Genomic DNA, 19,571 nt, shown 5'->3' on the forward strand with positions numbered 1-19,571 from the left:
ATATTGCCTCATCGTTCACAGCGCCCCATGCCTATTTCACGCATATACCACATCCTTACACACTTTCAATAAGTTAGTTATTTTTTGTCTACACTAGAAATTACCTAGAAATAATTTATATGGCAAAACAACGTTTGCCGGGTCATCTAGTGTCCATATATTATGTAAGAGTATCCACTTTCGGGTGGTATTGACATTCGTAGTCTTCAATTTTCAAAGAAGCAACAACTTTGACGTATTATAACTTTGTTAGTAATAGTGCGAGTTCCACCAAAGCCCACATCATTGCAGAATTTCGTGGTGCTAGGATGAATTGAAGGGGGGTTTCCAGCCAATTACAAAAAAATATAGTAATATACTATTATTAACTTTATTTGAAGAGATATCAGTATGGAAGGTATTTCGGAGCCCAGGCACCATATAGTGGCAGCCTCGTGATTTTTTTCAGATTTTTGGGTTTGGTAGTTTCTGAGAATGGCCCGCTTAAAGAAATGATCACTTTCAGCCCCCTACACTCCCCACCTTTCCAATAAATCTCAAAACTAAGATCAGCTTCGAAAAGTACTAACCGAGAGTTTTAATTTGATACCGCACATGACTATATTTGATGAAGAAAAATTTTACACCCGCCTTTTGCATGTATGAGGACCACCCCTTAAATTGAACATAAAAGGATGTAACTCACTGTATGTGTGAACGTTCACAGTTCCCACCTTTGTACCAAATTTGGTGTCAATCGCTATAGCCGTCTCCGAAAATGCGTGTGACGGACAGCCAGACAGTAAACCGATTTTAATAAGGTTGTATTTACACAAAACCTTAAAAAAATAGATTCTGAAAACACCCTAATGTGATTCCGTTCCTTAACCGCAATTACCGAAATCCTCTTGGGCAACTGAACGATTTTCCCCGTTTTCTCTATATTGTGCTTCCCCCAACACGAGAGACATCTAACATTAAGTAGAAGTAGCAAGAGCAGCTGATTAGTTTTGACATCTTCTAGTACATCTGCTTCGAACCATCCCTTCTTGCAAAAGTAAACAACAGCGGCATGGACTCGACTGACGGAAGTGAGGATTCCGCAGAAATCTCCGCTTGCAACCGAAAGCAACTCTCCGAGGAGGAAGAAGCAAAGCTACAAGCACAAAACAGCCGTTTGGTTCCCGAGTTTAAAGCGCGCCAACTAGAACTGCAAGCTCAGAAGCATTGGGATCTATTCTACAAGCGGAACGAGACTCGATTCTTCAAGGATCGGCGATGGACAACGCGAGAATTCGAGGAGCTACTGTCGGATCCCTCAGAGGAACCCAAAGTCATGTTGGAAGTCGGCTGTGGCGTAGGCAATTTCATCTTCCCGCTAATCGAGGAGAAGCGAAACAACTACTTTTACTATGCCTGCGACTTTTCCGCGCGGGCGGTGGAGTTCGTCAGGAACCATGAATTGTATGACCCAACTCGAGTGAAAGCTTTTCAATGCGACATCACCGATGGCGAGTCCCTGTTGCAAAATATCCCCGCCGGAAGTGTCGACATTGTCACAATGATTTTCGTTCTGTCCGCCATTCATCCAGAAAAATTCAAACAAGTAATCGGAAACCTTCACAAAGTGCTCAAGCCAGGAGGAGTAGTCCTGTTTCGAGACTACGGACTATACGACATGGCTCAAATCCGATTCAAACCGGGTCACAAAATAGCAGAGAACTTCTACATGAGACAGGACGGGACGAGGAGTTACTACTTTTCTACTGAGGAAATCGAACACATTTTTCTGGAAGAAGGATTCGAAACGTTGGTTAACTCATATGCCCATAGGAGGACCATAAACGCGAAGGAGGGGATTGATGTACCAAGGATATTTGTCCAAAGCAAGTTTAGGAAAAAAAATAATGATGGATTTAGTGAAAGGTGAAATAAATGGAATTTCGTTTTTAATCTCGACTTTCAATTTTTGCCTTAGCGGGAAGTCTATGGCTCGGTGAGAGAGCAAACGTATGTCATAGCATGGTCTAGTCGTTCGAGGAAAAATTTACGACCAAGGCAACATGAAGGAAGAGGGAATAGTATCGGTGGCAAATACAATGCTGCCGCACACCCCGATTTTACCTCAATGCGCCGTCATATGTTATCTCGATACTAGCTTTTTGCTTCGCCAGAATGCTCCTCCTTCATAGAATGTTCCAAATGCATTCCGTGTTTCTGTGGCACTAGAGTCCGATGTCGATGCTTAGCATCCCGAAGTCTTCGTCTTCATTTTTCTCGGTTTAGAAATCGCGCCCGCCAATTACGGAAACCCTGCAGCGTGTAACTCGTGCTGTCCATTGAATCCACCCATCTGTTTCAAGGTTTTATTGGTGGTCGTTTTCTTTCCACGTTGCCCTTGAGTAGACGCCTGGGAATTTTTCTATCGCCCATGCACCCTACATAGCCTGTCCTCCGAAGGAATCTTAACATGGATGGCGGCTCAACTTGGTGGGGAGCAGCGATAGCTTCTGAGTACTCAGGCCATGGTGGGCCATTGTACTCGACACCCCCATCTAACAGAATATCCCGGAGTCCTTAACGTATTGCAGTGTAGTTCCACCGTATTGAATCTAGAGATAGAGTTCAAACAGTTTCTGCATTGCTAAACGATTTTCGCGGTGATCAAAGGACGACACAACACCCTCAATGCCGCCAATCTATCACTGCAGATTACGGTGTGCCTACCCCTCAATCGCTCTTCAGTTTGCCAACCTTACACTTACGTATTGAAAGGATTGCAGAAACCGCCAATTCTCTCCCTAGTTTTCCGCGGATATTGTACTTCCAGGAGGGTCTGTACTGATCTCAGTCTAGAGTTCGTGAAAGCACCATGAGATTTTCTAAGAGAGTCCAACTTGACCGACTCATTCCTTTTAAGGACTCTGCACAGCCCCCTGAATATGGGCTCCCTACTTAACTGTTAAATCCCTACTTAACTGTTAAAATCCCCCAAGTATGATTTTGATATCATATCTGGGGCAGGCTTCGAGGGTTCGTTCTACTGCCTCGTAGAAGGTATCCTTCTCCGACTTTACAGTCTCCTCTGTCGGGGCGTGAACGTTAATGAGGCTTATATTTCTAAACTTGCCTCGCAAGTCCATAGCCGTTCGCTTATGTTTTCAAAGCCAATAACAGCGAGTTTCATTTTTTAGCTGACTAAGAAACCTACTCCGAGCACATTGTTTACTGGATGACCGCTATAATATATGATATAACGACTCTTCTCCAGGAAACCGATCCCTGTCCAACGCGTCTCCTGCAACGCTGTTACATCAGCCATATATTGAGTTGGTGTATCGGCTAACTACTTGACAGCTCCATCTCTGTACAGGGAGTGCACGTTCCATGAGAAAATGCGCAAATCCTTATTCCATTGTCGTTATCGGGTTCGTCGTTGTATAGTCAATCCAGTTCGAGGCTCCTTTTGTGGTTTCGTAACAGGTTATTTTCCGTATAGGGTCGTCCCCCAACCTGGAGGATCAGATGATACAATTTGTTCCGTTTTTAGGCGCGGAAGACTCGCCTTCATCCTTCTCGGTCTGCGGCTTTTCGTTAAGAAAGAGCTCCCAACGGTCACGACGTGGAGATTGGGTTTGGTAATACAGCTGTTGGTGTTGGTTCAGCAAGCGTTTCGAAGTCTATGGCCGGGTTTTATTCACCCTGCCTTCCTTCAAGGGCCAGGCAACCAACATCCGATTTTTTCTGTCCTGCACAACTCAGTGTTCACAATAGTGAATTAAGGACGACTGCCAGAACCCAAAGCCGGGATTACCTTCTGCAGCTATTTTTAGGCAGTCCAAATGGAGAAACCTTAATTGTTAAATATTGGCTTCGTTCCAGAATCAAGTATTTTTTTTCCAGACATTCCCAGATGATGGTAGATTGCCTCCTTGAAATTTTACCATTCTTGGAGGAAACTCCCATGACAGCGATCAGAAATGAGGCAGCAGATTACGCATACGTCCTCTTTCTTTCCGCCTTCGTATCCTATGGTAAGGACCCGATTTTTTGAGATCTCTCGTTGATTTGATCACCTCCCGGAAAACCGGTCCTAATTCCCGCGGGACGCGCGTATGTATGTTATTTCCCTGATGCGGAGCGCAAAAAAAGCGTTGCCCACTACAGATGTATTGGTCTTATGCTTCTTGCGTGCATTATCGCTGACAGGGACGTCTGGTCTGGTCTCACCGGAGTTACCAGTTTATCTCCTCCTTCCCCCGAAAATTCGGCTTCCTTGCGTCCGATTTTTCTGGACATTGCCGTACCCAGTGGTGCAGCCACCCCAATGTCCTCATTTCCAAGGTGCTTCATCTTCCTTTACGGTGGCTTTTTCCGCCGCCGGCTTGGAGCCTTCCCAAGTTCACAGTGTTCGGATCGCTCGGATGAATTTCCAGAAACCGGCGATAAACCAGTAGCGTCCACGTCACCAGCTTCGCTTTTTTTACGCTCTTTCCGGTAAGGATGAAGGGAAAGGTTCTGACAGGCAGGATTCAGCCTGTAGTCCTCCCTTCTTATTGGCTTTCAACGAGCCTTCCTCTTCGGTTTATGGGTAGATTTGGGCTTTAGTACCGCGGACATACCGGCCGTAGTCGGATTTCCAGTTTCTCCAAGTTGCGGTCCTCCCATTTTGGGCACTAAATGCAAACTTTACAATGAGTCGGAAAGGATGCCTTCTACGGATTTCTCCATAGGAGGATTTGTATCTAGTAAGGCCTCCAAAATCCGCGACTTGATTCAAAGTCTGTGACTTCTTACCACTTAGAGAGTTAAAATCCATAGCTCTCATATTCATGTTTGGACACTTTTAATGTAGTAGTGTAAGGAGTGTCCAAGGGAGAGACCTAGTGAGAAGTGGAATCCATGAAGTATTTTCTATGTGCCCCGCAATGTCGTCCACCCTGTCGCTCCATAAGGTTTTGAGTGTTGGCTGACTACAAAAAAAACAATAAACGGCGTCTTGCAGTAATGGAGACAAAGATGTTGCGTTGGACTGGTAACGGGACGCGTTTTGATAACATCCGAACTAAGGATATCCGCGGTCGATATGGGGTTGCATCAATCGTGGAAAAATTGAAAGAGAGGCGTCTTCAGTGAAATAGTCACGTAATTCGCGCTAACAAGAATCCACACGCCAAGATTGGTCTAGACATTGAAGTTGAAGCTGCCCGAAACAACGGTGGCTTGGTGCGATAGTTGGGGATTTGAAAGCCTCGCGATTGCATGCAGATGAGGCTTTTGATAAAACAAAATGGCGAAACCGATCACGATGAGCCGACCCCGCTTGTGAACGGTACAAACGGTACGGTGAAGAAAAAGTAGATTTTCTATGTTCCCTGCCTATGGACGCATCCTACATAACATCTTTAGTTGTGATGTGATTCAGTTGCAGCTGGTAGCATACATATCTGGGATATTTCCTTAGACGGAGAAGTCAAGTACAATGGGCTTCTACGGTCTGATTGCCACACACAAAGGTTCAACCCCATCCCCGTAGGAATGAAGAATTTCTCCTTCACAACACCGACAAAGAGTCTGTAGTCCTCCCGCTCGCCCCTCCATGATGTTCCGAAATACATACTAGTTGCCGTAGCTACCTTACCTAACCCATGCGACGGCGAAATTATTTTTCTAGCGTCGTAGGCTAAACACCGCTTCTTGAACCGGTACCAGGTCTCCAGTGTGCGGCACCACCGTCCATCAATCCACCTTTATTTCCGTAGTCGGTCAAGCTTTGTGGCGTCCTTTGAGGAGGTGGCCGGAAACTTCACCCGCACCAAAATTAAAATTCTTTTGATAACTGCCCAATGCTCGTCGATATTCTCGGATGGGTTGTTCCCAAATTTGTGTCGCTTGTAGCTTCACAATGAAATTCTCCCACTACTAAGCGACAGCCGCATCATGGAGACGTATTGAATTTGGGGCCAGACGCTCTGCTAGTATGGGAGCATACGACCGTCAAGCGATGGTCTTTTTCGATGCTGACATCGACACATCTTTTGTCGTAATTTCAGAAGAAGCACCTAAACCTATTGCTAATCGCCATGGGTTGGACCTGATTAGGTTTTGATTGCCGGCCAATGGAATCCCTTCTGTCGGAAGCGAGGAACTTCTCAGAAATTTAAACTTTCACAACTTTTGTTACCGAGCAAGTTGTCTTTAAAAATAACCCACAAAGCCACCGAGTACTGAAGAGCGATTAACCGCAGAACGAATTGATGCGACTTTTTCGTCCCATTGGATGCCGCAATACAAGCAATCTGAATTCTAGCTCAGCCAAGCCCCAAAAACAAAGCTATCCTGGGATGCAAAATTCTGCCTTAGTCAACATTCCCCGTATAATTGAGTAAAAACTGCACCAAAAGGCGACATAGTTTCGTGCTCATCTTGAATTCCATGAGTTTTGGCTTCCTGACATCATCCACGTAACAAAAACCGCATTTCAAGCCATGGACGCCAAACTCCATTCGCACAAACAATACAATTCACAAAAACACATTTTCTCCAGCTTTCACATTTATTTAGAAATGCTTGGCAGCCATAGAAAACAAGTTATAATGGAAAACACATCCGCCCGTGCACAGCGCAGACATCATGCGTCACACGTCGTTCGCCCGCCCCATTGGAACCTTCTACTTGACTTCTTTCACTTGCAGACCTGGTGGCAGAGATTGCTTCAATTTCTCGGCCTTCTCCTTGTCGAACACCACCAATGTGTATAGGAATCGGGAGCAACGGATCTTGAACTTGGTGTTATTTGGGTTCTTCTTGATCTTGACGGCGCGGGCGTCCTTCCTGCGGGCTTTGATCAAGAAGTCCTTAACCTCTTTGATTTCACGCGGCATCTGTAAACACAACAAAGTGTCCATTAATGCAAAATTCATACAGCATTCATTGCTAAAGAGAGTCTTTGCACTTTACGCACGAAAATTGTTCACTTACGTTTATTAGAAATAAGAAAAATGTGAGAAAATTTCAGCGGAATGAAAATCACCAACCAAAGTTGACGTTTCCCACGTTTCGAAAGGAAGAGACGGCAGCTGTCAGTCGGGCAAGTTGCATATTCGCCGTGAATTCTATATCCGGTGAAAGTAGCGCCATCTAGGCATCACAGTAGATAAAATTGCTTTAATAGTAAAACGACCAACTCGCCGGTGTATTTCGGAATATGAAAAGCAACTTAGGCGAGAACATTAAAGTGATTGTGCCCAGAAAGAAACCCGCCCAGCCTGCTAGCAGAAAAATGAATTGCAAAGACCAGTCTAGACAACGACAAACATTTATTCAGCTCAACTCCAACTTATAAACTATTATTCGTCCAAAGAAATCTGTGCTGGACTTGAATGTGAACTTCACTTTCGTCGCACCCTCAACTCTGCCATCCAAAGGGAACATCTGGACCGCATTGATGTCCTCCGGATAGAAGGCTTTGTCGTACAAACAGGCACCGTCCGCACCATGTATCGTGACGCCTCCTTCGTTCCCGGCAAACCCTCCTTGGAACTGGAATCGGAACCGCTCAATAGTTTGAGGCTCTTCAAACTGTATCGTTATCCACTGGGGCTGACCCTATAAAATAAAATGCTTTTATGAGTTTCCATCCAAGCCCCACAGCAATGAGACTCGACTTGTGTCAGTTTTGTTTACCTGGTCGCTGCTCCACGATGTGTCTTCCTCGCCATCGAACATAAATGACTTGCCGAACTGCTTGACATCTTTGTTCAGTACAGAACTGACACTGAAAATTAAGGCATAAGCAGGAAAACTCCATAATTAAACGACAAACAAACCTGCACTTGTACTTGGTCGCCTTCAGAATATCCATGACACCATGCTTTTGACAGTTACGATTTCGAGGGACAACAACAATTGAAAACGTTCATACCCAGATGGCAATGTTTCTGGTACTAATATCACTTTTTGGAATTTGTGAAAAAAAATCATATCGCTAGAATTTCTGTTATTCAAATTCACAACCCTCCAATCCCAAAATAAAACAACAATCATTTTAAATCAAGGTATCTTCCGGAATTATTTAGAAGAAAATGAGTATAACCATTGGTGGTGAAAAATGATCAGCCGTGGTGAATAGGCGAAGTAGGAAAACGTAAACAATTCTGTGTTTAACCTGACACTTTCGTGGATTCCCGTCTGTTTGTTATAGTCGAATAGAGCTAACAAATAATTTCACATGCGTTCTTGATTTTAGATTGTTATTAGCGCAATGGTACGCCATCAACGATAAATTTATTTTTCATTCATTCACTTGTCCGTTTACTAATCATTCATTCAATATTCCCAGTCAGTTACGCTCCACACAGATTTCGGTGATATCAAAATAGAACTTTTCTGCGAAGACTGCCCCAAGGCGTGCGAAAACTTTTTGGCATTATGCGCTAGCGATTATTACAATGGTTGCGTGTTCATCCGCAACATTAAAGGATTCATTGTGCAAACCGGCGACCCGTCGAACACCGGCAAGGGCGGAGAATCGATTTGGGGCGGCAAGTTCGAGGATGAGTTCAAAGAAAGCCTGAAAGTAAGCAACGGCGAAGAATCATTTGATAACTCTATTGATGGTATTCCATTTGCACCAAAAACTTTCTATTTTGCAGCATTCTGACCGTGGTATCGTCTCAATGGCTAATAGCGGACCAAATATGAATGGTAGCCAGTTTTTCTTCACTTACGCAGCCCAACCACATCTAGATTTGAAATATACAATATTTGGAAGGTAAACTGATTTCGAGGAGTAGAGCTGAAACTTTCAAGTTAATTTTATAATTTTGTAGAGTAATCGACGGATTTGATGTGTTAGATGAGCTAGAAAAATTGCCAGTCAACCCGAAAAACTACAGACCATTAGTGGACAAGAAAATAATCAGCGTAACAATACACGCCAACCCTTTAGCGGGTTAGAATCTACAGTTAAGTTAGTTTGTCTGATATGTTTAGGAATAAAGTTTACTTTTCTTACAAACGCTTTTTCAAATTATTTCCTTTAACTTGCTAGGAGTGTAGCGTCCGCTCGTGTCTAGGAAGGGATGTCTAACCATTACTTAATACGAACTCCTTCCATCATTCCACACTTACGCATCATGGTTCGCGGTTACTTCAAATGCCCTTCAGCCCCGCCTCCCATGACTTCCGAGACGTTCGCACTCCTCTTTTTTTTTACTGTTCTGCGACAAGTACACTTAGGGAGACCCACTCGTCGGCTATCTTGGAAGAGTGAATTTCACTGCATGGCGTGGCCCGCAATGGAATGACCGCCCTCGGCCTGTGATCTATCCACTTTCGCTCGTGTGTACTGGTGCCAGACCTGTGCGCCAACCAAGTTGTTCGTTTGAGATAGTGTCAAGCCAGCATTCTCTGATGATGCAACACAGGCAAGTGTTGACGAAGGCTTGGAGCTTTTAAGTAACAGTTGGGTTCACTTTCCATATGGAACTTCCACATAGCAACGCAGAAAGAACACTAATACAGAGCAGTCTTAACTTGATCTTGGTGTTGAAATAACTGCATTTCCAAATTTTAGACATCAAAAACGGGTCTAGCGCTCTTTATTCGTCGGAAAAATTCCAGTTTGGTGATATAAAGAAATTCGAAAAATAAACATAAGAATACCAATAGTAACGTGACTGTGGATTATTCAGTTAGTAGTATCATACGGAATGGTTGTTGAAAGTACCTGGTTTGCGCGGAAAGTGGTCCACAAATGGTGGCCCTGCGGCGGCCCACCCCAACCTAAACGTTCATCCCTTGCCGCTTGACACATAATGGGGGGAAATGAGAGGGCAGACGCTTTCCTGGGGTGGTTAAAGCAAAAACTAATTCAATTCATATTAACTATATAATTATATCCTTATATGTAGAAAAAAAGCCGAAATAAATGCCAATCTACGCTCCAGCGAGGACGATGGATTGTCAGAAAAACAATATTCTTTCAATTTTTCCTGTTGAGTTCTTATCAACATATCGTGTATCAAATGTGCGGTTGCGAGCCACCGTGTTACTGTATCATTTCAAATACGGAGGACAGTGTACTATTGAGGACTTGATGGTGTTAGGCAATAACTATTTGGTAGAGGAATTCCTCAACAGCAGCTAATAGATGTCCTGGAGCTGAAGCATCAACAAATGATCTTCACAACCATCTGAAGAGCGTTATCATTGATACGGCCACAAACGTACTTGACCCCAGCCGCAAGAAAAGCCGGAACGGTTGGTTCGACGATGAATGTACTTCACAGGCAGAAAAAGGAAGCCTGGGAGAACCAACAGGTCTGTAAACTCGAAAAGTACAGAGTGCAACCACAACAGGCGCGGAAGTTTTACCAACAAGTCAGCAGGATGAAGCCTTACACACCTCGATGCTCATCCTTCCGAGAAAAAGAGGGAAACCTGATTTCCGACAGAATGGGGCATATTGGAGCGATGGGTTGAGTATTTTGATGAATTGCTCAACAACCAAAATATCGGCGAATTAGAGGGTCTCGCCAACTGAAGACGACGGACAAATGCTGCCACCTCCAAGCATAAAAGAAGCAGTTCGTGCAATCCAGTGGCTTAAAAACCATAAGTCGCCAGGAGCCGATGGAATTACAACCGAATTGGTTAAATATGGAGGGGACCAACCACACCAATAAATTCATCAACTCAAGGTGTGGGACAGCTAATCAATGCCTGACGACTGGCAATGAGGCATTATTTGTCCCATATATAAAAAGGAAGGCATCATGCACAGCAGCAATTATAGAGGTATCACGTTGCTGAGTACCATCTATAAAATATTCTCCGTTATCTTGTTAGGCCAGATAGCCCCATACGCTCAGAACATTATTGCTCCATACCAAAGAGGCTTCACTCCAGGCAAATGAGCAACAGATTAGATTTTCTTTGTGCGGCAAGCAATGGAAAAACTGTTGGAATATAGACATCAGGTGCCACCATCTTTTCATCGGCGAAAGCCACCTATGAAAGCATAGCCAAAGTAAAAGTGTACACGGCCATGAGAGAATTCGGTATCCCGATGAAATAGATAAGACTGACCCTGACTAATATGCGGGGCCACGAAAGTCCTGGGGGCTTAACGTGAGTACCTGCCGTGAAGGCTTAATCTCACGGTCCTCTTCGGACACGGATTGATTTTGGGACTACAATCAGAGCCCCGCCATGCAAGCACAGCGGTCCTGGTTTATACTGAGTGCAGGCTCAGCATTCATACCAGGGGATGCGAGGCCTATCTAACACCTCTGCCGCAACTAAGGGGTACGGCACCCGAGTTGTACAGCGCAACTGCACGCTTGAACTCCGAGGAGCTCTGCCCGCGATATAGGCATAACCACAACTACCATGAAACACCCACTAGGGGGCCAACCGCAAATAACCGGGCCGAGAGCACATCCTCCAGGATTTCTCCTGGAGCATATGCTCTCAGGTTCCCATGGTACCAGATACCCTCCGGTGAGGCTTCGTAGCAGAGCCACTTCAGATGAGTTCCTTGCAGACTCGGGTCTGATCGCCCTTCTCGAGTACGTGGGGACGGAACTCCCCAACGGGTTAACTGGAATCAGCCCGAGGCGAAGAACCGCAACGGAACCTTTAACCAGCTAACTACCGCTCTCCGTACAACACAACACAAAGGACATCACAAGACAACACTAACACCAAACACACAAAACTGGTGGCTGACACAGAGAACATGTAACCAGTCCTCCGAGTCAACCCCACACAAAACACAGCCCTGACTGGAGGCAAGGTTGCGCTTGAAGAGAAACTCATTCAAGCCCAGTCAGGAGGAAGCCCATCTCAAGCCCAAAGTCCACGACGGAACTTCCTCTGGCAGACACATTCCTAACGTACTTATACGTGACCCGACCTTTCCCACATTCATCCCATCTGCCACTTAGATGTTACACTCTCGTCTAACAACTTTTTGACCGCCCTAATCCCTCCACCTGATCAATAGCTACTAAATCAGTATGCAGCAAAGGTACGCCCCTCCTGATCCTGTAGGCCGTGGCACGCCGGACTACCTCCAGATCAAGAGGAGGAACACCCAACAATACCTGCATGGCGTCGGTCGAGACCGTACGACATACAGGAAGACACGCAGACAAAGCCACTCGTTGACAAGCGTAGAGCAGCTGCCTGCCCTTCAACGTCAGCGCCAAGTCATTCAACATAGGGGACCCATACGTAGAACACGCAAGGAAGAGCCCCACATAAATGGATCTAGAAGCTCTCCTTCTTAGACCCCACTCACACCTCATGACACGCCTCAACATACACGCTAAATTAGTAAGCCGCAGCCTGAGCTCGCAATATGCGGGGCCAGATAAAAACAGCAGGATCAGCCTCGAGACCATTCAACGTTAACACCCACAAAATTGTGAATCATAGCAAACATTTTGTTAATCCTGCCTTAGTGCAATGAACTAACAAACTTTTAAGAATGTCGGTAAATGTAAAAAATCGGAAAAATGTCCTTTAAGTCCTTCTGCAATACTATATTCTTCCGAGAGTGGTGTCAAACGATAGGTAAGTTTAAGCTGCATATGCATGCTGAATTTGAGCTCACAGAACTTTGCCGTTATGAAGTTACATGCAAGGAAACTTGATTTTTCCTCAAAAATTTTGTACCGTTATTTCATAACCTTATAACCCATAATCGCCAAAAAATGCGCACGTTTCTAGATTTTTGTTGTTACAAAGTACCGTTACACAAAATGCCATTGTTATTGGTTTGGCCCGCTAATCGAAAGAACATCCCTTATGACTGCAAGTTCATTAATTGGAGAAATAAAGTTTTTTCATTAATTATAGGGTTTCTTTTCACGGTCACATATGATGCAATAAATAATGATTGGCATATTTCTTACATAGATTAGTACCTAAGGTAACAGGAAAAAAAATTAATAGCTGAAAAAGTCTCAGATGGGGTGCTATGGGTAAAGCCAACTTTTGTTTTTCAGTGTGCTCCAGCCTTCCATACACATCTTTTCAGATTGTCAAAGAGAACAAATATTTGGTTCGAATTAACAAAACATTAAAACTTTATATTTGGCATTAAGACGGGGCACCGTTAGTTTTTCGAAACTTTAATTAAATACAGTCAAAACGGGCTATAGCGACGCTGAAGGGACCCGGAGTTTTGGTCGTTATATCCAGTACGTCGTTTTAACTGGCATTTCCAAATTTAAGAGTCAAATCATTTAATTTCGTAATAATTAGAAAAAGATCGTAAATATATAAAAATTTCATTTGTATGTGACTTAGAAATTTGACACATTTACTCAGTTGATTCGCTGTCGGTTGATCCAGTTGTTACCATCGTCACTCTAAACATCTTCATTTATGATTTCCTTGTCGGTCAAAATTTCAGAGGTGTGCACTTCGCCGTCAACGTAAGCGTCCGGCTTGCCGACTGGCGTTTTAAGTCCAATATAATTCGCAACCTTGTCGTGTTTTTAATAATAATAATAATAATAATTGGCGCAACAATCCATGTTGGATCAGGGCCTTGAAGTGTGTTAGAGCACTTCATTCAAGACCGTAACGGTACACTAAGAGGCAATGTGGTCAGCATTGCGCTCGACCGAGATTATTACCCTGATTTGACTCAGGTACTCACTCACAGCTGAGTCGACTGGTGTCCGACGTGAAATCACGATACAAATCCCACTGCCACCAGCGAGATTTGAACCGCGGCCTTCCGTACGACAGCCTCTAACCACTCAGCTATCCGGACGTATTTTTGCGATGATAAAAGGGGGCGTCTTTCCACCTGTTGACACTTTCGGTCACGCTGCTCCCAGGGCAGAGATGAGGCAGCGTCTGATGAGTTGCCTCTGCCCTGGACGAAACCGTCAGTCAATTTTTGATTTTTTCGATTCCTATAGTTCGGTTTTAACGATGTCATTATATTTGGTGACAAAAATTCCAGTTGAAAGGCTTTCAAACCACTTATAGCAGGATGTGCTGGACAATAATCGACTAACAGTTATTTTTTTCCCTTATTTTTTCTAGCGTTCGATCCCAGTTTCGAATATATTTTTCAGAAAGAATAGATATCTTCCAAGTGCTTAAATTACTCTCATATTGTACCGGAAGTGACCTACTGTTTTCAAGCATTGGACATTCTTATATTTTCCAATAACTATCTGGTTCTTTTTTGCGTCCGTCATACTTGCTCCAACCCAAACTGTTATCCTTTACCTGCTCATTTACCCACCGGTATACTTTCCTCCTCTAAACTTGAGAGTTTTGTCAAGTTTAATCTTGACAAATGCCCCTGCCTAGTCAATGTTATAAATTTGGTAATCTAAATAATTTTCTCCGAGCTTTACCCAAATTATTCGCAGTCTCCCAGTGTAATTGATGAAACATTAGCAAGTTCCGCAATGCATTTTCCGGAAACGATTTCGTGACGTACGCAAAAACGTTTTGCTTTCTCTTGGCAATGTCTCGGGTTTTACACCTCCTGAGCAACGCTTCCTCAATATCGGGATGTGCACTGGATTTGATGTTATTAATTTTTAATCTAGCTTCATCTTAATGCTTAATGGGATCGATTTGATAAGTCGTTATATCCTGTATTCTTTTGGAATTCATTCAAATGATGCTGCGTTAAAGTCGGTATTTCGTAATAAGCGATATCGTTATATCCGATATGACCTCCGAGACAATTGTATAGTTCTTGGCTGGAACTTGGAAGATTGGTCGTAATAAGTGATTTGTCATTATAACCTTTCTTTTTCTTCAGCCTTTGTCCCGTTCACAAGTGGGGTCGGCTCATCGTGATCGGTTTCGCCATTTTATTTTATCAAATACCTAATCTGGATGCGATCAAGCCAATTTTGACTGTACATCAATATTTTACTCATCAATTAAACACTCATATTTTGAAAGTTTAACCATGTTTTTTAGTTGAAATAATAAAAAACATGTTTTTTCTTTTTCGTTGGTGTAGATATATTTATTTTGCAAATACCGATATTTCGAAAACCACTTGTTCCCTCCATCGGTACTTTTAGTCCTTTTCGTGAAGAAAGTCAAGCTCACTTGCACCAGATAATAAACTAAATTCAAATTTTATCCGATTTAAAATCGTTCATATACAGGGTGCGGCAGCATAACTTCCTTTTTTAAAATGCGCGCCACTCAGTTAGTTGATGTCATAGCGGAGTGCTAGTGGTCTCGTTCAAGAGGGGATACTGTAAAGTTTTGTCCCGACACGGTTCAGTCGCCATCATGCGTTGGAATAGTGAGGAGCGTGCCTTTGCCGTTGAGGTTTACTTTTCAAGCGGATGTTCGGTTATTGCAACACAGCGTGCATTTCGGAATCGCTTTAATTTAGCCCCGTTGGCTCCCGTCCCAGACCGCAAATCAATTGTTACATGGGTCACTACATTCAGACAAACTGCAAGTGCGACAAAAGGAAGAACTGGAGTCCCTCGGCCCGTTACATCACCTGAGAACATTGAAGCAGTGAGAACGTCAATGTTGCGATCGCCACGGCGTTCTGCGCGCAAACACGCATCTGCCCTTCGACTATCCGATCGTTCTGTGAGAAGAATTCTTCGTGATGATCTTCATTTTCATCCCTATAAGATGGCGATAGTGCAGGAACTTTCAGAACGTGACTTCAATTCTCGGACGAACGCGCGTGAGCTTTTTCTTGATGTCGTTCCCGAGGGTGCTATTGTTTTTTTTAGCGATGAAGCCCATTTTCATTTGTATGGGTCGGTTAATAAACAAAACATGCGCTACTGGGCTGACACCAACCCTCGAGAATTGCATCAAAAGCCTTTGCATTCACCCAAAGTCACAGTGTCGTGTGCAATTTCCTCAGCTGGAATTATTGGTCCCTGGTTTTTTGAGGAAAATGAGGTTACAGTGACAGTGAATTCGGACCGGTATGTAAACATGCTACAGAATTTTTTTTTCCCACGGCTAGAAAATTTGGATTTGGGGGACACTTGGTTCCAACAAGACGGTACAACAGCACACACTTCAAGAGCATCGGTGGCTGTTTTGAGGGAACACTTTCCAGAGCGCCTTATCTCAATTAGAGGCGATTTGGAATGGCTGGCACGCTCTCCCGATCTGTCCCCTTGTGATTTTTTTCTATGGGGTTTTTTGAAATCCCGTGTTTATGTGAACCGTCCAAGAACCCTACAAGATTTGAAGACCAACATCCAAGAAGAAATTGCCAACATAACACCTGCTATGCTAACAAGAGTCATGACAAACGCCAGAAATCGGTTTACGCAATGTATGGAGAATGGGGGACGTCACCTAACAGATTTGATCTTCAAAACAATGTAAATAAAAACTTTAGACATGTACCTACATTATAAAAAACAAATAAATATTTTCCGATGCATACAATAGTTTTTATTGAGTTTTGAAAAAAGGAAGTTATGCTGCCGCACCCTGTAGAATCTAATCAGCCTAAAAAAATACAAACAAGCCTTAATTCTTTCGACAAACCTGATTTATTGAATTTATCTACTTCCTTGATAACACAGAAGAATTAAAAATTAAACTATGTAAGAATCGTTTTCTAATCGTCTAAATTTTGACTATCATTAATTTATTGGTCTATCTAGTCTTTCGCTTTAAGTATTGTATCATATTCAGATTTAAATAAAAACTTGCGAACTTCCATAACGATTATTTTTAATTAGTTACTAAAAACATTAGCTACACTTCATATACATAATTTCTGCAAAACTATTCATACTTTCGCACCCATTCTTGTTTCGCGCTTGTGGATTTTAGCTTTTCTTAGGCTTCCAGTAAAATAGTCACTATAATTTCAAGCTTGACGGCACAGCGATACCAAAAGCACTGATCCGTTTTTCTTTTAATATTTCACAGGAAATTTAAAATAGATTTGTCTGTGTTTGATTTATTCGCTACTATAAACTTCTAATATTTTTAAAACTTGGCAAATTTTTCATCGTAGTTTATAAAATGATATTTACAATTTATCGATTTCGACAGGTAAGGTAGATATGTTTCTTTGTTTGTGTAGATTAAAGTTTGCCACAGTGGATTCAAGGCACGTTTCTATCGATCTTTATTACTTTAATAAATGAGAGTTTATAATTGTGTTTCAAACGAAATATCTTCGACCGATGAAGTTTCGTTTAAAAACAAACCCTGAGAATGGTTGGAAATATTTGAAGAAGAGGATAATCGTTTTCCACTTTATTTACTTAGGCAGTAAATGATTTTATCAAAGTAATTTGAACAGTTCAGAGTTAGGCTTTCCTTCTTAAAATGTTTAAAGAAAACAGTAACAATGGAGATTTGTTATTCTTGCGAGTTAAAAACGTACTCCTTATCCGAATCCCAAGAGCAAATGCATTTCCTTTAAAAATCCTAAACTTTGATTCAACTATTTAATCAAAACAAATAACTCATATCATTTAGAGACCAATGGAGAAACTTGGAGAGCTATACTCCCTTATAAATAAAAATAAAACTAGGTAGCTTTCTCCTACGAGAAACGGGACAAAGGCGGAAGAAAAAGAAGAGTTTACGTATTTCGAGAGCTACTTACTCTCTTCCTCAGTACTTAAGTTACTAAATCATTGGGAAGTTTCTCGTGTTATTAAACAAAACAAATTAAATGAATACCACGATTTCCGGTCTCTACGCGCAACAAGCAAAACAAAACCTACAGGCATATAGCACCCATTTAAAATTGACCAAAGAAGCAACATCAATTGGAGCCCCGCTGGATCAAATGTTGGTAAAAATCCAGAGAGCATTCGAATGTAAAGTAGCTAAGAAACGGAAAGCGCATCAAATTAAATGGGTTCGGCTGACACAAAACAGACTACAGAAGGAAAGTCCCTTGCCTACACTAGCAAACTACGTGGTTAATAAATCATCGATAGAATTCACCCTCAGAGAACTGACAGTTTTGAACAATGGACTAGGGTACGCGTTATCAGTCTTCTTTTTCTTCAGCCTTTGTTCGGTTCACAAACGGGGTCGGCTCGTCGTGATCGGTTTCGCCATTTGGCTCTAGCGAATGCCTGATCTGGGTGCAAACTCGAGGCTTTTAAATCCCCATCCAGCGTATCAAGCCACTGTTGTTTAGGCCTGCCTTTTGGTCGTTTACTTCGATGTTCAGACCAATCTTGGCAAGTGAATTCTCGTTAGCACGAATTGCGTGTGTGCATGGTTAAATATGGAGGCGACCAGTTACACCTTTAACTCTTTAACCTGGCCCTCGAGAAAGTAATCCGTGATGCTGAAGTAAATGAAAGAGATACGATCCTCTTTAAGTCCACCCAACTACTGGCCTATGCTGACCATATCGACATCATGGGAAGAACCACCCGAGATGTACAAACTGCCTTCATCCAGATCGAGCAGGCGGCAATCGTCGCGAGATCTTGGGCTGCACATCAATGAAGGCAAGACAAAATATATGGTGGCAACGTCAGCACCGAAGACGAATCAACCAACAACATCAAACCGCACTGGTCAAACACAAACACGAAGAAGAATAAGGATAGGAGAATACAACTTTGAGACCGTTGACAATTTCTCCTATCTAGGGTCGAAAATCACAACCGATAACAGCTACGATGATGAAATCCGCGCACGGTTGTTGTCAGCCAACAGAGCCTATTTCAGCTTACAAAGACTGTTCCACTCGAAACGTCTCCCCATAGGGTCAAAGCTCTTACTGTACAAGGCTATGATCTTGCCAGTCTTCATGTATTCCTCGGAAACTTGGGTTCTTAGCAAGAAAAATTCCAAACTCTTGGCCGCGTTCGAGAGAAGAATCCTCCGAAGAATTTTTGGCCCCCTACATGAGGATGGACGATTCCGTAGTCTACACAATGACGAAATCTATGAGCGATACCAGGTCTGTCCGGTTGTGGATAAAATCCGGCTCAATAGGTTACGGTGGGTGGGTCACTTAATCCGTATGGATGAGAATGATCCAGCTCGGAAAGTCTATAAGGGCAATATCTATGGTAGAAAAAGAAAATGAGGCAAACCCTGCCTAAGATGGAGCGATGGCGTAGGCCAGGACGCCAGACAGCTTTTAGGGATATCGAATTGGTGGACCTCGGCACAAAACCGGAATGTCTGGAGTTCCTTATTAAGGCAGGCCTAGACCGGATACCGGTTGTTGTGCCGTTGATGATGATGATGAATCTGGGCTACAGGTGTCTCTTTGATAGTTTTATGATCAAAGGTTTCAGTCTCAAGTTATAGCGCGTCAAAGAATGGAGTTCACCAAGGAAGAAATTCATCATATTTTACATTTTTACTACCTGAGAGGTAAAAATGCAACGAAGGCGGCCAAAAAATTTGTGAAGTTTATGGGTCCGATACTGTAACAATTCGCACAGCACAGCGTTGGTTCGGTCGATTTCGTTCTGGTGTAGTGGATGTCGAAGATACACCCCGCACTGGTAGGCCAATCGCCGTAGAAACCAATGAAATCGTCGAAATCATCCAAGTAGACTGGCATGTGAGCATTCGCTCGATTGGCCAGGAACTGGGTAAGGACT

The 19,571-nt window shown here is 43.1% G+C and overlaps 4 protein-coding genes across 4 annotated transcripts; 2 read left to right on the plus strand and 2 right to left on the minus strand.

Moving 5' to 3' along the window:
• Nucleotides 1-1,025: 1,025 nt before the first annotated feature.
• LOC119656750 (tRNA N(3)-methylcytidine methyltransferase METTL6) lies at nucleotides 1,026-1,932 on the plus strand. The gene has a single exon (XM_038063313.1). It carries the CDS (start codon nucleotides 1,052-1,054, stop codon nucleotides 1,907-1,909), a length of 858 nt encoding a protein of 285 aa, XP_037919241.1. The 5' UTR covers nucleotides 1,026-1,051; the 3' UTR covers nucleotides 1,910-1,932.
• Nucleotides 1,933-6,516: 4,584 nt separating this feature from the next.
• Nucleotides 6,517-7,116, minus strand: LOC119646508 (60S ribosomal protein L38). The gene is made up of 2 exons (XM_038046964.1): nucleotides 6,961-7,116; nucleotides 6,517-6,863 (listed from the first exon to the last, which is right to left on the minus strand). Exon 2 carries the CDS (start codon nucleotides 6,861-6,863, stop codon nucleotides 6,651-6,653), a length of 213 nt encoding a protein of 70 aa, XP_037902892.1. The 5' UTR covers nucleotides 6,961-7,116; the 3' UTR covers nucleotides 6,517-6,650.
• Nucleotides 7,117-7,281: 165 nt separating this feature from the next.
• LOC119646507 (nuclear receptor 2C2-associated protein) lies at nucleotides 7,282-7,930 on the minus strand. Its single transcript, XM_038046962.1, has 3 exons — nucleotides 7,809-7,930; nucleotides 7,666-7,756; nucleotides 7,282-7,587 (listed from the first exon to the last, which is right to left on the minus strand). The coding sequence occupies exons 1-3, from the start codon at nucleotides 7,841-7,843 to the stop codon at nucleotides 7,303-7,305; spliced, it is 411 nt and encodes a 136-aa protein (XP_037902890.1). The 5' UTR covers nucleotides 7,844-7,930; the 3' UTR covers nucleotides 7,282-7,302.
• A 155-nt stretch (nucleotides 7,931-8,085) lies between these two features.
• Nucleotides 8,086-8,970, plus strand: LOC119646506 (peptidyl-prolyl cis-trans isomerase-like 3). The gene is made up of 4 exons (XM_038046961.1): nucleotides 8,086-8,245; nucleotides 8,321-8,557; nucleotides 8,634-8,752; nucleotides 8,811-8,970. The coding sequence occupies exons 1-4, from the start codon at nucleotides 8,243-8,245 to the stop codon at nucleotides 8,935-8,937; spliced, it is 486 nt and encodes a 161-aa protein (XP_037902889.1). The 5' UTR covers nucleotides 8,086-8,242; the 3' UTR covers nucleotides 8,938-8,970.
• The last annotated feature ends 10,601 nt before the right edge of the window (nucleotides 8,971-19,571 follow it).

This window comes from Hermetia illucens, chromosome 1 (genome assembly GCF_905115235.1).
Source record: "Hermetia illucens chromosome 1, iHerIll2.2.curated.20191125, whole genome shotgun sequence".
NCBI lineage: Eukaryota > Metazoa > Arthropoda > Insecta > Diptera > Stratiomyidae > Hermetia > Hermetia illucens.

Excerpts from the sequence above, each read along its gene's own strand:
- LOC119656750 (XM_038063313.1), top strand. The coding sequence starts at position 1,052 with ATGGACTCGACTGACGGAAGTGAGGATTCCGCAGAAATCTCCGCTTGC.
- LOC119646508 (XM_038046964.1), bottom strand. The coding sequence starts at position 6,863 with ATGCCGCGTGAAATCAAAGAGGTTAAGGACTTCTTGATCAAAGCCCGC.
- LOC119646507 (XM_038046962.1), bottom strand. The coding sequence starts at position 7,843 with ATGGATATTCTGAAGGCGACCAAGTACAAGTGCAG. Across the intron at positions 7,757-7,808 it reads GCGACCAAGTACAAGTGCAG|TGTCAGTTCTGTACTGAACA; the intron begins GTTTGTTTGTCG and ends CTTAATTTTCAG. Across the intron at positions 7,588-7,665 it reads CATCGTGGAGCAGCGACCAG|GGTCAGCCCCAGTGGATAAC; the intron begins GTAAACAAAACT and ends TTTATTTTATAG.
- LOC119646506 (XM_038046961.1), top strand. Across the intron at positions 8,558-8,633 it reads AGTTCAAAGAAAGCCTGAAA|CATTCTGACCGTGGTATCGT; the intron begins GTAAGCAACGGC and ends TCTATTTTGCAG. Across the intron at positions 8,753-8,810 it reads AAATATACAATATTTGGAAG|AGTAATCGACGGATTTGATG; the intron begins GTAAACTGATTT and ends ATAATTTTGTAG.